At 40.9% G+C, this 17,472-nt stretch overlaps 1 protein-coding gene across 2 annotated transcripts in view; it reads left to right on the top strand.

The window, feature by feature from the left end:
- The first annotated feature begins 615 nt into the window (after positions 1 to 615).
- Positions 616 to 17,472, top strand: part of grik2 (glutamate receptor, ionotropic, kainate 2) — a 218,367-nt gene continuing 201,510 nt past the window's right edge. For both annotated transcript variants that reach the window (XM_061080963.1, XM_061080964.1), the window contains exon 1: positions 616 to 733. In XM_061080963.1, coding sequence (XP_060936946.1) covers positions 616 to 733 — 118 coding nt within the window. The remainder of the gene's footprint in view (positions 734 to 17,472) is intronic.

Here is a 17,472-nt window from a genome sequence, read left to right as displayed (position 1 = left end):
CGGCTGACCGGGGACACGGCTTCAGGCTCGGGGAAGGGAGGACGGACGGAAGGGGGGTTTGCGGGAGCCGAGGGGGGAGGCATGCCACTTTAGGCAGGAGGTTCCGATCCCTGTGGCCAGCGGGAGCCGAGACACATGCCCGGTCCGCTCCGTGCGCTCTCCCGCTCCTAGTGTTGGCTCGACGTCAGATGCTGTGCGGCAGTGCAGCAGGAGGAGCTCGGGCTGCTGGCGAGGCTGCCGCTCCACTCTCTCACCACTTCTCCCATCTCTGCCTGTGTCTCTCACTAGATGGATTCCTTCAAGCTCTGCCCTGCCTAGCATGGACGCCCCGCCACCTCCAGCACCACCACCACCTCCACCGTCATCTTCCTCAGCTGAGTCGGAGGGCTGTCTCTCCTTGGCGCAGTGAGAGCCGGACACGCAGTGCTGTTTCTTTTTTCTTTGTTTTTTTTGGCCAAATGGATGTGGGGAAACCGCTGCCCAGCCCGCCGGTGCTGACCATGCCGTGATCTTGCAGTCGCCCTGCTTCACGTCAAAGGGGTGAAAGAAAGAAAGAGAGATATCTGGGGATTTACCGATTCAGGGATTAAAAACCCTGTGCAGCACACAAGCACCATGAAGATCGCCTCCTTGCTGATGTTTAGTGCGAGACTCGGGTGCACCGTCAGGCTTCTACTGCTGCTATTACACTGTGTGGGATATTCTCATGGGATGCCACATGTCTTGAGATTTGGTGAGTTACTACTTCTTTTTCCCTCTCACGTCACCCCTCAAAGTTTGATTGGCGTCTTCTCATTCCCATAAAGCATGTTGCTCTGTGTGTGCGACCTGTTGGAAAATCACTTTTTCCTCCCAAATGTAAAACTCTCAGAAAAGCAACTTCAACTATTTTCCAAGTTTCCTGTTACGAGGAAATACACGGAGGTAATGTGGAGCTGGCACAGAGCTGCAGCGCTTCTAGAAAGCTGCCAGAAATAGAAACGAATATAAGAATGATCTGTGAGTCCATGAGGAGGCAACAGTGGACAGTGTGTAACTTGTTGCTATTTAGAAAGTTTAAAGTTTAAAGGGGTTAACGTTTGTAGGCATGACATCGCACCCTCATGCGTGTGTGTCCAGTGTCTGATTGGTGTGATGTATTTATGAGTGTATGCCACCCTCTCTGGGTGCGTGCGTGTGCGTGCGTGTTTGATAACATACGTGACGCCAGGGTATCTGTGTGTTTGGTATTTGTACAATACAGTCATTTACAAATTCTTGTTGTGCTGCATGTTTACACATATGTTATTGGTCTGTGTGTGTGTTTATATGAGTGTTAGGAAAACACAGACAGTCAAGTGTTATTAATGGAATCAGCTTCATTAGAGTTTTATTGGAGGGATAAGAGGCAGATTTTTTCATACTGTGCCTCCATGCCTCGTCCATATTTCAGGAATGTGATGAATATTTTATTTTTCTCCAAGGGACATTTTTGTGATGATTTTCAACAGTAATTTTAACCCCTAAAATTACCCTTAAGCAGAAGGTAAAGAAATAAATCTTCACACCCTACAACGACACAGTATGGTTATCATACAACTGCGGGTATGATGCTCACAAATGTGAAATGTTGCAGATGTCTGGTTTATCATAGGTTTGAATTAGTCAACATATTAATGCTGGGGCCAGCTGTGGGCCAGAGGTTAGGAATGGTGACCTGCATTTCACAGTGTGACTCCAACCACTCTGCAGAAATTATTTTACAAAAATTGTAATAATAAAATGTATCCCAGCACAATAACGTGGGTACACAAACACAACAGTTGCATTAACATACACAGATATAAGCAAACTGATCCTATAGCAGCACACAGAGATACATTTGTATCGACAGATGCACTTTGTGTTGAATAACTCCACCGTTTTTTGTGCAGTGGCAGAATTAGCACCCGTCCGCAGTAATTAGATGCACGATGTCCATTTCATTAATTCATAAATGCAAATTGATGAGGTGCCGATTGATTTTTTTTCATCGGTTGACCAAGCTGTGGGCTTTGGAACGGTGTGTGAGGGAAGTGTAAATGGATAGAACCTCTGGCCTGTTGGGTGTCTTTACATTACAGGTGTAAAATTCAAATGACATTTCCTCCATTTGTACCCATGGCATTCTTGTTTGTGGAAGTAGGCTGACACGCTAATACAAAGAGTAACGTGACTAATATGCACTGTTGATACATAAGTGATCTGATTTGAATCTCAACAAGATTTAGCTGTAGGGAAGATTATTGATGTAGCGGCAGGATTGTGTGTTGTGATGAGTTCGAGGAGCGCCTCTTTAAATTATGAGCCTCACAATATGAACCACATCTTGACATATCCACTGTCATTTCATATTCACTTATTGAATTTTAACCTCACAAATGAGATTTCCTCTATTTCTGCAGCAGCTTCGACTGCCTTCAATGCAGTAACCCCCCCATTACATCTCTAGCAAGTGTTGTCACTCGCAAAGTGGCTCAGCTCATTTAGTCGTATAAAGAATTATGGTTCAAAATGGATGACTAACCAACTGATTTTCATTAAGACTTTTAAGAAAAACAGCCCGAGTGAGATTGCCATAGGTGTTGCTTTTGATCAGTCTGACCATCTCCTGTGATTAAATAAACCTTTCTGCAAATTCCCAGAGTGAGTTCATTCAATGAGACATTTGGAGCAAAGAAATACAGGTTTGAGATGTTTTTTAAACACCTGCACAGGGAATAAGGACATCAAAGCAGAGTAACAGTTCAGAGCATTGATTAGAGGTTGTGTGGGTTGAAAACTGAAGCTGAAATGATGATAGAAATCAAAGACCTGTTTTTTCTAAGACCATAAAGATACAGATCAGATGTAAACAACGATAGACTAACCCCAACAACATGTCACCTGACCCTGTAACTATGACGACAACCCCCCCCACTCTGCGGAAACCTACTGGAGCTTTTCAGGAGTTGTGTTGTCGACAGGTGAGGTCGCGCAATTTGATGTGCGGAGAGGAAGTAAATTTTAGGTTGACTTCAGAGGAATAGAGCAAGAATGTATTTTGCAAATTCGCTAACACGAGGTGCTGGTGGAAAGCAAATGGTTCAACCCTTTAAAAAATCTGCATTAACAAAGAAGTTCAGGTTAAGTGTTGCAACTTAAAGACTGTATGGAAAGTCATGGATTTATACAGAAGCTTTCATCACAGCCACAGAGTCAGGGACACCCATAAGGTTCCTCATGTCCAAAAGAAGCAACATTAAGCAGAATAATGTCTAAAAATGCATCAGTTTCCACTGGCACTTTATGTCTCTGTGATCTCTGCAGCACAGAGAGTGAATTAGGTGCGTCGGCGCTGGCTGCTATGGTCGGCATTAGAATGAAGGTCACTGTCTAATGGGGCAGACAAGCTAAATGTTGCAGGTCGAGGCTAGAAAAACTCCCTCTTCAGAAAATAACTCGCTCTCCGAGAAGCCTGCCTGTCAATAACTGAACAGGAAAGTTGACATTCTCCTCCAGGCTGCGACCCCCGCCTCGCTGATGCCTGGTGAGATTTGCAGAGGAATGCAAGCTGCCTGGAAACAATAAGCGCATCATCGTGCAATCGAGAGCATTAGGTATGTAATGTGAGGTGGTAATCACAGCACCCTTCAATGAACAAGCTAATTTTCCTGATAATCATTTTATCTGTTTATCAGTGTATCTGTAAGTGGAGTTTCTGGAAGCTTGGACAAGTTTTTGATTATAATGACCATAGCTGTAAATACCAAATCCTCAACAGACAAGTGGACTCTTTTCTCCTGTTTGAGTGAAACTTGTAGAGAATTACTGAGCCTGAAAGTACAAACCCATATTTAATGATTTATTCAATTCTCCAAAAGGACCCACCAAAAGGGTACTGAACTCAGAAACTATTTAGAGACAGACTTATAGGTCACTGGTGTTTGTGGGAAACTAAGAGAACATCTAGAATAAGTCAGCTTCATGGTTTAAAAAAAAAAAAAAAAAAAATCCTATTTTTCCAGTGTGAGCAGCCATCAATTATTTCTAAAACGCATTCTGTGAACTGAAGCTGGGACGTCCTCATACCAACATGAAAAATAACTCTTAAATAGGTCTTACTTTCCTGGAGGATCTGCAGAATCTGCCCTCTCTCATCCTGTAAACTTTGAATTCATAGTATCCATGCAGGAAGATTGTTTCCTCTACCTGGAACTTACTAATGGGATTCAGGATGAGCATTTAGAACATCCAACTGCGAGAGGTAGTGTAGAAGCACCGGGAATATGATCAATAAATATTGGTACGAGTATAAGCAAGTGAAAGTATTTTGCAATGGCAGGGGGATCATAGTGATCAAGGCTGACTCTTGGTAGGACACACTGCAACTGGGACATTTGGTGTCATAGTCAGATAATCACTTCATGCTTTTAGAACCAATCACATTCTATTTCTGCCTGTCTTTGTAATTATTGAATTATTGAAACCACCACACTTGCCATAAATACTTTTTTGGACGACTGATGCTCCTGTTTTACTGCAGAGAAAAATCTTTCTTGGAGACTGTAACTGAACACAAAATACTGTGATCAAAGCAATCTTCTGTTTCTGCTTCAGAGACAAGCAAGCGGCAGATTAATATCTTGTGAGTCCACTGCGAGGAAGGAATGAAATGAGCTTGTTTGCTTCGTGGCCGGAGAGGGCAGCCTTCTGCCAGTGCTTAGAAAGCTGCAGCTCTCCGAGGGTCTGGCAGTGACAGATGGTAGAAGGAGAGAAAAGGCTGACGTGAAAATCACTTTCAACATGTTTATCCACTTAAGCACAGAAAAAGTGGCGACAGCAGGGAGAGAGGGGGGGGTTTAAGGAACAACGTGCCGTGTTTACAAGGCACCTTTCACTCAGAGACCTCATGCCGGAGCCCAAAGGCAAAGCATGAATTTCAGAATATTTTTGTGAAAACCATGCAGGGCCAGAAATAACATTTGTTAACAGTCCAGATGTGTGGTACTGATCCTGAGGGCGGATGTGGACGATCAGTGAGGAATTAAAGGCCTTTTCCAAACAGACCCTATTCATCAGAGATCATATTCTCACAATGTCGTACATATTAAGTGTTGCTCTGATGTTGTTGCTAATGATTTAATGGACTGGATATGAAGTGTGCAATTTTTAAAAAATGGATAAGGACGGTATTCTAAGCCTAAGGTTTGTGTGCATTTCTCCTTTCCTGTTTGTTGTGTGTACGTACAGGTACGCAAACATCAAACCTTTTTTTAATTCCATGTGACCTGATGTTCTCCATCGCAAAGCATCACTACAAGGGAAAGTGGGATCTGACTGGTGTTGGCTGTTCATGTCAGACTGGCTGGTTTGTGTTTATATGAAACTGCACATACCCTGGGAATTTTAAGAGTTAATTCAGAATAGTACCAAGACCCAAAACAATCTGATCAGTGGTTGAAGTGCTGTGTTGATGATAGAGGTCAGAGGAGGATGTTTTGGAGCTGAGAGGAACGTTGTCATCACTCAGATAGTCAGTCTTTACATCAGAAAAGCACTGGTCGGTGAAGGGAATGACTCTGGACCGTTCATCTGCTGAGTGTTGTTGCTGACCATGTGCCTCTAGCTTCCATCTTTGGGTTCATAAGAACTGGAGATTGACCATACAGAGTTAAAATATCACCATCATTTGAGATTGACTATATTAGAGGAGGAAAATCTTCCTCCAGACTCTGCTGTAATGCATCACATGTATTTTTCTGTTTGTGTAACAGCCAGGTGGACCTTGACTCTGCTTGACTTGCCAGATACAGCTCTGTGAACGCAATGCGGTGCCAAACCTGGTTGTGTGTGTGTAGTTTTCTGTTAATTCAGAGGTTAAACCAATTATAGAAAATAAATTAGAAGTGCGAGTTGGAGTGCTACGGAACAGCTGTTTTCACCTGCTTCTTTTCTTTATGCTAAGCTAGGCTAACAACTTCATAACCTCTATAATATTCTCATTTCCTAATGTTTAACTAACAGATCCCCAAAAAGCAACTACTCAGTAAATCAATATAAGCAATCAAAGCAGTACATTTTATTGAAACAGGCTGGTTTGGTGCCATTTTGTTTAAATCTCGTTCTCTCTGGTACTTCTGTTCGTCAGGTGCTGATGTGTGGTCGACACTGCACAGACACACAGGGACAACAATCCCCGGCATGAGAGTATAAGTGACAACAATAATTGTCATGTTTAATATTTGCTTGTTGGATTGCCCATTATGTTTACTACCTGCACTGTCACACTTCCTGAATTTGTGACGCCACACGGGAGGAAGCTCTCCCTGCAAAACGCTCCTCCTTGTATCTCCATGACAGCTGCTCCAGGACACGGACGGCTCTTTCACAGTTGGCAGACCATGTTTACAGAAAATCCACTGTGACATTAATGCAACATTCCTTGAACAGGGAACAGAAAACTAACCCACAACAGTTATCAAATCATGAAATTACACACGTTTCAGACGTTGGACAAATGGAAGTGAGATGTTAGCAATCAGGTCCCACTGCAGTTAGTGTGTGAGTGTGTGTGTGGGTGTGTGAGTGTGTGTGTGTGTGTGTTTGTCTGTGTGTGTGAGTGATGTTGTGCTGATTTTAAATTGTTTCTGGATCCAGCTGTCGGAGGCTGTGCCTCCCCTGTGGGTGTGTATTGAAGAGCAGCGTTTCCATTCAGCTGAACTTACATCAAGCTCACAAGGGAAGTGAGACATGAAATCTTGAACACAATCAATAGTCGTGATGGCAGAAGAAGTAATGACAATAATAACAATAAACTAGAAAATGGGGTGCAGGTTGAAAAATGAAGCAGATTATGGATTGTAAATTGCACTCTAGTCAGAAAGGCTTCCATCAATGGAGACTGGGCCGTTTATTTACAGTACTTGGCACAAAAGGCTCTGCAGTAGAGCATGATTATAATATCTATCCAAGCAGCATGTTAAAGATTCAACAGGGACTGTGATGAAAAAAAAAAAAAAAAAAAAAAACAGGGTTACAAAACAAGCTGGCAGAGACGTAGCTCTGAAGAAACACAATTCACAAAAGGCCTTTGCATCTATTTAAAATTTTGATCAAAAGCATTTGGGGGAATCATGGTTATTTGTTTCATTTCTGAAAGAAAACACATTTTTACGTGGCTGTTGTCACACTGTCATGCATAAACTGGAGTAGACTTGTTTTTGTTTACTTAATAATATAGTAGTGTTTTAAACCATGTAACTAACCCTGTCTGCATCGTCCAGCCATCGGTGGCTCCATACTTTTTATTTAATTCTCACTTTATAATCGAAATTGATGTGTATAAAATAGAGTTTCTTTGCTTGTTTTTAGTAAATATTGAAAATATCAAAACCATGTGGGAGTCCTACTGCATAAACATTTAATACATGGTTTATAAAACCATGATGTAGTTATGTCCCAGACATTTCATGATTTATCAACGATGACATCTCCTCCCATCAAGATATTGAACTTACAACATATTACAGCTGTTTTACATTATTGCCATTCATCTGTTTATACATCAGTGTTTTTTTGGCTGCAGAAAAGACAAGTTGAAAACATTAATGCATAAAATATGTTTATACTTTCATATCAGCTTACAACTACTGTAGTATGGAATATTTCTTCACTGCTTATGAATCGAATAAATCCTGCCACTATCAACCTGAAAGACCTCTTATGACCTTGACTCTGCTACGGTTGCCAGATACAGCTTGATACAGGCCATGTGTTTCCAAATCTGGCAACCTCACCAATCCCAGAAAACACTGCCAAACGTTTGTGTTTGTAACCTACTTGCTGTTTAAATATGAAATAAATTAGAAGGGCTCGTTGGAGTGCTTCAGACCCGTCCAGCTGTTTTCATCTGCTTCTTGCTAAGCTAGGCTAACTACATCACAACCCCTAGTTCCTCTTATATCTGAATGTCAAATACACACGTACAGAGCAGATTGAGGCAGGGATTTTGAATGGTTCAGTTATCAGCAGAATACAGTGAGAGCAAGAGCCTCTAAATGTCTTTGTTCATGATCTTACAATCTCCAGTATCATTCAGTCGCTACTCCAGCACTTTGGATGTGACGCTGCGTTCAGTATGTTCTCGATGAAGCAGACCGAATCAGATCCTCGTCTTCTAATGGATGAATTTCTGGCAATTTGTTTGCCAGCTCTACTTCTTCCCGTCTTGGATTAGCGGGCAGGAATTAGAAGAAGTGGAAGAAGTCAAGGTTATCCGAACTAGCATTGGAGCTATCATTTCAATTAGAGGCGTTCTGGTTGAACTACATGTGACCTCAATCAGACTAAACTAATCTGATTTGATGGGACCGTGTCAAGGAGGATTTTCTTTTCTTAAAGGAAGATACCTTTAAAAGAGGAAATCAGTTTCTGGCAAATTTCCTTTTTGGAGATGAATTGGATGCTTGTGTAACCGGTATAACAACAAGTTCTGGGAGCGAGTAGCCTTCTTTTGCCAATGCCATTATTATAATCTATAGTCCATTTAATGAAAGAAAAGAACATGTCCTCCACTCTGTAAAATCTTTGAGACAAAAAGCCCCGGGCTGTAGCAGATTAATGTATGACATTTAAATTTTTACGATGGATTTAGGTTTTTCCTTTAATCGCTTTCATCAACTTCAAAGTCCAAGCTGTTCCTGAAAAAAATCTTCCATGGCTGCTCCCGTCACTTTTGCCATCTGTAACGTGACAGATGTGGAGATCAGGCAAAAACCTGCTTTCCCTTTCTAGTATATGTGAGAACGTGCACTGAAACACAAGGAACAATGCAGAGCACACATCGTTTTTATGTATATATTTAGACTGAAGCTCGCTGCTGTCTCCTTCAAGTGCCTTTGTGTTCATTATGCCTCTCTGCAGTGTAAATGTAGTTTATGTACTGTGCCATCAGCACTTCTTTCACCACTGAGTGCTCCGCAGGAGAGGTCTTTCACTCAAGAATTGTATATCGCAATTTACTGGAAAACATGTTTATGCATTTGTCTGTAACTCAATTAACAGTGGAGACTGTATGCAAAGGCGGAGGCTGCTTTACGACACTGAGATGAGCATATCAATACAGCCTTTATCTTTTTGCCAAAGCTTTCAGCTCCCACTCTTGATGTGATGCTGCAGTGATGACTCGGCTCCAACAGCATTAAGGATTCATCTGTATAAACAAATAAAATATATGAACTCACCGCTAAAGCCGAGAAACACGTATTGATTTTTCATTCAAAGATATATATACAAATATAATACTTGCACTGCTGGCACATATTAAAATAGGTTTCATATAAGAAATTGGTGGTAGTGGCATGTGAGTGGAACATTGCCATTGGGAAAAATATGGGCAGTGTAGAAGAACCAGTTATACATTGTCCTTCTTCAAATTCGACAGGAGTGCCCTTGGGCAAGGCTCCACAGTTGCTGGTTAGAAGCCCTTAAAGACTCGGCAGTTCTATTCAAAGGTTCAGATGTGATTGTGTGTGGCCTTATCAATGTAAAACAGTAAATACCTCTGCTGGTTTCCTACAGTTAGAGGAGAGCTGTGGTTTAATAAGACCTGTGTTTTATCAGAGCCTTTGTCCATCAGTGTTATAACAAGACGGCACAAGATTGGTGGGAAAAGGTGAAAGTGAGTGCACCTATACCTTGTGCTCACTGCACAGGAGAACTGTGAGTCTGTACAGAAAATGTGAACCAAATGTTCTGGACTTTTACAAAGGACAGTGAGAGTAGAAGTCTCAGTTTGTGCCTTCATTGTCCACGTTTTACTGACCCAGGGCCTCATTCCCAATCTGTCACACAGTAAATATTTAACCAACTCTGCCATTCGTTTGTTGAGTACATGCTGATATCAATGATGGGAATAGGGATATGAAAGTAACACATACATTGCAATACAACAATCAGAATATCCATTATAGTTTCTTTCTGCTCAGCTTGCCTGTGTGGAGGGTCCAGGGTTAGGTGAACTGGAGACTCTTATTTGACTGTGGGTGGGATTTACAGTGAAATAGTAAGTATGAATGGTTAATTGTCTCAGCCCTGTTCTTTACATATGGCATCAAGGAAGCTGTGGTTGGAATGACGTTCATTGATCCTTAGCTAAGCTGATTCAACAACAATTTTCTAAAAATGGTTGAAAAAGTTTTTGGCCTTTAGCAGCTGGAATTTATTCACAGCATTTATTTGTGACATATTTTGTAGATTGACAGTTTGTACTGCCAATTGTTGGAGTGTCCAAAATAGAGCGGTTTAACTGTGGAGCCTGTAAATATTCTCCGTGTGTGAGTGAGTGACGTTTAGGATCACTAGTCCATTAGATCAGGATTCTTCCTTAAATTTTCTTTGGTTTTTAAAGGGTTTGGAAACCATGAATAGTCAGGGTGGGTCTATCTATCTTTGAAACGGAGTGGTGGAGTGATGGACAGGGGAAAGATATATATTTTCAGTATTTAAGACACAATGTGTCATGGTAGCAATGACATAAAGGTTAATGGTAGAAAGAGAGTTACGGTATATTGCTTAATATAGAGTCGTTCAGGACCTGTTTTCTGCTAGTGGCCGTGTTTGCTGACACAGAATGAACTTCAGCTCTTTCACTGAATGGCAACACTCATTGTATCATCCTTCACTGTGGGTAAGTCAAGCGTATAATGTGTCACTGACTCTTTTTATGCCCTTGGCAGCAGAGGCCAAATTCAACCATAGCAGAGCTTCCCTTCACTTGTTCTTCCAGTTTAAGATGATTCCATTCGGAGGAGTGCAGGTCTTTACTGCTCTTACTCAAACACGGAGAGAGCAGTGCTTAGTGAGCGTCTGGCACACTGCAATTAAAAAAAACGTTGTCATTCAAGTATAAAAACTCTACATTCAGATACTGATGTTGTCATGGTTTTTCAACCATATGCTTTTGATCAGCAGATGGAGTTCGGGCCGCAAAATAGTTTATCATATTCTATATTTGTTTCGTTGGAATTTCTTCCAGTTGTTGTCTAGCAGCTGTTTCTAAAAGGAAGTTAAAAACGTTGTAATATGGACTGTATATATCTGCCAACCCCAAAGAAACAGAAAAGAAGGAAGAAAGTTACATTGAATAAATAAGAAGCAACATTAATAATTAAATAGAATCAGGGCAAGGAACTACTGTGAGAATAAATAAAGCAGGTTTTGCTCATCGTTAAGTTGTTTCCTTCCTCTTTCCTCCTCTCCCTTTGTTTGTCTCCTCTTCGATTCCTTCCATTTTTTATATCGTAAGAACTGACGAAACTCCATGTGCTGATGAAAAGTGTGCGACATGGTAGAACTTGAAAACATGACATGTGGACCTGGGTTTGTTTTGCAGAGGAGAGGGAGCACTGGGGTGAGTGGGGGAGGGGGGGGGGGACAAGTTAACATGTGACTTGTGGCCTGTGCTGATGAAACATTTCCACTCATCTGACCTGATGTTGTCATCTCTAGTTTGGACAAATGTGTCCAATCAAACTTACTGAACTGAAGCTCATGTGTACGTGGATGTTGTTCAGTCTGTAAATCACCTGCACAGTTTGTGATGGTTAATCTTTGAAGTGTATGATTTCATTAATTAAGTAATTTGATTAAACTATTAGAAACAGGAGTTGGCAAAAACAACAATGTTGACTAACCTGCTTGTTTTAGAGCTTTTGACTGGATCTTATGTTCTCTGCCACGGAATGGAGATGATGCCATTGCCATGCAAATGTGTGTGTGTTCAACCTTTACATCATTCAAGGTAGATAAATCATCTGAGCCTATAGACGTTTCACATCTTAGCATGGAGCAGGTTTCATAAGATGTCCTGGACATATTTCTTGACGAGACCTTTACGAAAGTGCTTATCACATGGAACACCTGACACTAACAGTGCATTGTGAAGGTTTCTATGTTGATGCAGGCTTGTCAAAACCTGCTTTCAACATGGTATCATTTATGCCTCAGTACCGAAAGATTTTTAGTATTTAAGTGGTTATATTACAGTGTATATGCCACTGCTGTCTGTCAAATTCAACGTGTCCAATGTAAAGAAGCTTTATACTGAAATGTAGAATTGGAAATTCCTCACAACACTGGTGGGGCAATTTTCTTTCTGCCATTTTCCCTCCATATCAACTTATTTTTTACTTAAATGACTTTATTTGCCTTTGCTCTGCCAGTCTGAATTATCAGCTCTCTTAAATTTACTTTAGCAGTGGTGGCTTTGTGAGAATTACACTGTGTCCTGGCCCACAGCCAACACACTACTGGTAAATATATTTAAATCAGTGCTAAGCTGCTTAAAATATTCATATTTCACTCATAGCTGGTTTATAGAAATTTAACCCTGTATCTCAAGCTGGCAAAAATCAGTTACATGGATAAAATATATATATATCATTTCACACAAAGAGAGGGAGCTGCTGAGCGGTGGCGAGGTATTAGGCCGCGTGCACAGTGTGTGTTTTCCTGATACGACTCTGGCTTTATTTGCTCCGTCTCTCCTGGCTGAGAGAAGCAGGAGGATGCAGAGAGGATTCATGCCATGCTCCTCTCACACTCACACTATAAATGGGAGATGATTATTCGAAAAGCCGCGTGTGTGAGTCCCTCCCTCGGTTTGAAGCAAAGTCTCTGCCTGGCTGCAGGGTTTGGCCAAACAAGGCGAGTATGTGGGTGTAATTAGCTGAGGGGAAGATGCTGACTGGGGCTCAGCTGGAGGTGACTGTGGACAAACAGCGATGGAGACTCTCTGTTCCGGCTGTACTGGGACACGCTGAGGACATAAGTGACCGGATCCATTCCCCGTATCACTGTGGCAGTAATACAAGCCAGGACTCCTCATGACACGCCGTCCTCTGCTCTGGCTGTTGCCTGTTCGTCCTACACTTCAGTGACTGCCTGACAGCTGCATCCTGGAGCCACAAGGTCTCTGTGCTCTTAAGAGGCCATGGCAGAAAGGAATCTATTTTTTCACTGCTCTTTTTTGCGTTCAGAGTCATCCCTGCAAATTCGGAGCCTGATTCTCATGACTGCTCTTAATTAACACAAGAGCAGGGCTTTAGGAGACTCTGAGCAATTAAAACATATTTTGTTTTCATGTGCGTCAAAACAGGATTCATTCACATTATTATGTTGTAGGTCACCTGCGTTGTGGAAACAATTAGAGCTCGACGCACAATCATGGAAGAAAATAGGCTTTAAGAATAAAAGAACGCCTCAGGCTGTGTATTTGAGTGTAAAGTGTTCCACGACCTGTGTAGACAGCTAGATTGATTAAAATGGGCGAGTGTCTGCTCCATCAGACAAGCATGTAAGAGACGAGTGAAAAACGTAGCTGAAATAATTTCGAAGTGTCTCTTTGTGTGCCAATGATCTTCCATTATGCAGCAATATAGCAGTGTCATGCTATAATCTCCTCCTTCCTGAGCTCCTTACTGAGGACATACGACACCATCTTCTATGCATTTGGAAAGATTTAAAGGGGAAATATTAATTTCATCCAAACGCGTATTAGAAATGTTGGAAAACTGAATATACAGTTATGTATTTATATATATATTCATATATATAAATTATTCATATATATAAATTACTTGGGACAAAACTTAAGTTTACTGCTGTGTTAAACTTGGCCTCTAACTGACGTCTGCATTGATCCTGGAATAAACTGTGCTCATTACACACTTCATTGTTTTCCGTTCTGCTGACCTCAGTTCAACCTTCATTCATGAGGGGCTGTGACATCCCGTCCTGTCATAACAACTATTATAATAATGAGGGGCAAAACATTTTCTTTTTCATTCAAATAATTGGTTTCAGTTTGACTTGACAAATTAGGAAAATATGTTTATAGAAACGATGCTCTATTTATGGCAACAAAATGTAGTTTTCATGTGAGAATTGAATATTTTTTCTCTCCAAGACAACTGAGGGCAAATAGAATCAGCTTAAAAAGAGCATATTTTATAGTCCTAGCTCTGTTACTGTGTGACTGTAAGAATGGATCTGCAAGTCCAGCTGCTTGCTCCAGATTTCCTTGAATGTTTCTTTAGAGCTGGACAGATAAACAAGCACATTCGGGATTTTTGGTCTCCATGCAATTTTGGATTTCTTGGCCATTCATTCATTTAGTCGCTGGTGTGAATCGCCTACTTAATTAAGATTGATCTTAAAAGTTTGCCACCTTCATGAGGGACCCGTCAGTCCAAAAACACATGGGACTGTTCTGCCCAAAATAAACAGCCAGGTGAACACAAAGCAGAACACAGGGATCTTTAGTATGGCAGCCAGAAGGGTTGTTCCATCACTTGAAAGTCCTCTTGTCTGTCTGAGTTATACAGATGTCTCCATCGTTCCCCACGCTACCTGGAGACAGGTGTTCGGAGACTAGAGCTGTATACATTGTAAGTAGACGTCTCTGAATGAGAATGGCATGGAAGCCTCTCCAAGTCAATAACTCATTTGAAAAGGGTTATAAATGAGAAGGATTGTGCTGAGGGGAAGGTAGCCTGTATCCCGCCTCAGGTCGCTGAAGAAACTGGAATAATAATCCTCCAGGAAAATCGATGAGAGAATGCAGCGCTGCAGGGACAAATACCAGCAACCACCCCCTTTTCTGCACCACACAACTTGTATCCGTCAATCGGCTGAATTTCTGCTGATACAGCATAAACCCAATTCGCTAAAAATGTTGTATAAAAATTTCAGGCCATTTAGATTGGACTCTTTGATGGAGAGTGATGGCTTCCCTCTCCCAGGGGCTGAGATTATATGTCAATAATGTCCTCAGTGCCAGGGAGTTTCTTTCATTAGCTTGTATTTAGATTGAAGTGTCATCCATATGAGAGGCTGCTGCTGCATCTCTATGTGTCTCAGCAGTGTGTGTCTGTCAGTGTGTGTGTGTGTGTGTACAACAGTGAGGCTCATTCTCAGCCTCAGCTTTAATAGAGTCATCAGTCCGATAAGTCAGCAGCATTATGCTTTAGAAGATACTTGAGACCAGTGGCGCTGTGCACATTTCCGCTGGTTTTCATGGAGTTTCCAGCAGCAAATCTTCCTGTCTGGTCTACTCACATTATCTCATCACAGACACTCAGTCCCTGTGTGAAACTTAAAGACATAGTGTGTAGGTGAAGGAGAGTTCAGGCCCATTCACAAGTGGGAAACGAAAGAACATGAGCTTTTTATCACTTTAGAAATAATGCCAAAGTACAACTGTTGCTATTCAATCAAAAGGGTGACACTAGACTTTTAACTGAAATCATATAACCAGAGTTGGTAATATGGCCTCTATTGAACAGATTATTAGTTTCCTTAAGTTTTCTTTAGATTTCTTATTGGTGTGGGGCCGGCTAATATTCTCTCTGTGTTTCTATAATAAACAACAAGCTCCTTCATTGTCTATGGCTGGGTTTCTAAATAAACAAACAATATTTGCGAAAGGAAATAGTCAGAAGAATTTTTTTATGAAAATGCTACAAAATGATGGATTACCATATAAGAGACAACTCACAACCAATTTATTTAATTTCAATTTTATCTAATGTCTTTCTCTCATAATTACATATTACTCTATTTGGTTATTTTTTATTTTATTGTCTTTCAATTTTTATTACATTATAAAGCACTCTGAGATGAATCTTTTGAGAATTGCTGTTTGAAAAAAGTGGACCAATATTGTTATTTATATAGTTGTTACTCATCAAATTATACGATTCATTTGTGATATGTTTGGAGGTAACAAAAATGGTGAACTAAAGAATAACAGAAAAAGATCCACAGTTACACAACCAGAGGGTAGAGCGAGAGAGGGAGAGGGAGAGAGGGAGAGAGGGAGAGAGGGAGAGAGGGAGAGAGGGAGAGAGGGAGAGAGGGAGAGAGTGATGCAGCAGGTGGACTTGGTGATGGTGTTGATACGGATGTTAATTCTGAGGGAAATGCAGCCAACCTGTCTGGTCGCCTTTGCCCTGTAGCTGATGGAGCCCACAACCCAGCCCCATGTTCCCTGGGTCAGTGGAGCATTTTGTGTATGTATCCCTCAGGGCTGCTCTCTCTGTTTGTGTCATATCTGGGTTACAGGTCAAAGAACTCAGGGACCGAGTCGTCCGCCCTGAGCTGCTTTGGTGCTCGATCACCCAGAACTGGCTCCACACTTTGATTTTTTTCTCTCATTAATGTAACACTTGAGCAGCCAGGACACTTTATAAAATCCTAATTTTCAGATAGTTTTTTCTAGACCTGCCGTCGTTATAAAAATATGTAGTTCGATTTTTCTCTAGGGATATCGCCGGAGCTGACTTTTAATTATCCTAATCACTTTGACATTTAAAGCAGTTGTCAGTCTTGTGGCATTGTGATCCGTCATCGACAGGATGCCATTTTACACATTATAATAGGTGTAAACAAAGAATGACTAACAAAACAGAAGCTGGTTTTTGGAATGATATAATCTCACTCTGCAGTGAAAGGCTGATTGTAGTGGTGCCTCTTTTTGCTCATTTAAGGTTTCTTGATACCACCTGTTTTGCACGTGCACCAGGATGCACATTCATGTTTGTTAGTGATGTAATACACATACAGCCAGTGTTTAATTCCAGGGAACATGGATGTAAACAATGCATGATTTTAAATACCTTGAAAAAAACAACTCTTTAGGTGATCCCTTCTACACACCTGTTGAACATTTATTACAATACACACAATGCATTTTGTCAAGTAATACTGAATGTTGACACAACTGTTTGTATACACACTGTATACATTACAGTATACATTATTTTGAACATTTTCTAAAGCACACCCAGCACCGGGTTGTAGACAGATTGCATTTCCTCCAGTCGGCCATTACTGTGATTCATTTCAATGGGATGAAAAACTCACTTGATGTTTTTAGAGTTTTTTTTGCTCTCCCTGAGTGTTTGGTACAGAGGATTGAAGCCCAATGAGACAAGTTGTGATATATGAATAGGGGCTCTACAAACACAATTGGATTGATTGATTGATTGATTGATATAAATACATAGATAGATAGATAGATAGATAGATAGATAGATAGATAGATAGATAGATAGATAGATAGATAGATAGATAGATAGATAGATAGATAGATAGATAGATAGATAGATAGATAGATAGATAGATAGAAAGATAGATAGATAGATAGATAGATAGATAGATAGATAGATAGATAGATAGATAGATAGATAGATAGATAGATAGATAGATAGATAGATAGATAGATAGATAGATAGATAGATAGATAGATAGATAGATTGTGTGTTCGGGTCTAGTTAAACAGCAAGAGAGAGTGTAAAGCCTGTGCCAAAAGTTAATGTCATCCTGTTATCAGACACCACAGTACAGTACAGCATTATTATATTGGGTGTATTGTATTATTGTATTGTGACAAAGCTGTTGGTACATGTGACA

The sequence above is a fragment of the Limanda limanda genome, chromosome 11 (genome assembly GCF_963576545.1).
Source record: "Limanda limanda chromosome 11, fLimLim1.1, whole genome shotgun sequence".
Taxonomy (NCBI): domain Eukaryota; kingdom Metazoa; phylum Chordata; class Actinopteri; order Pleuronectiformes; family Pleuronectidae; genus Limanda; species Limanda limanda.
This window is presented reverse-complemented; position numbering and strand designations above follow the sequence as displayed.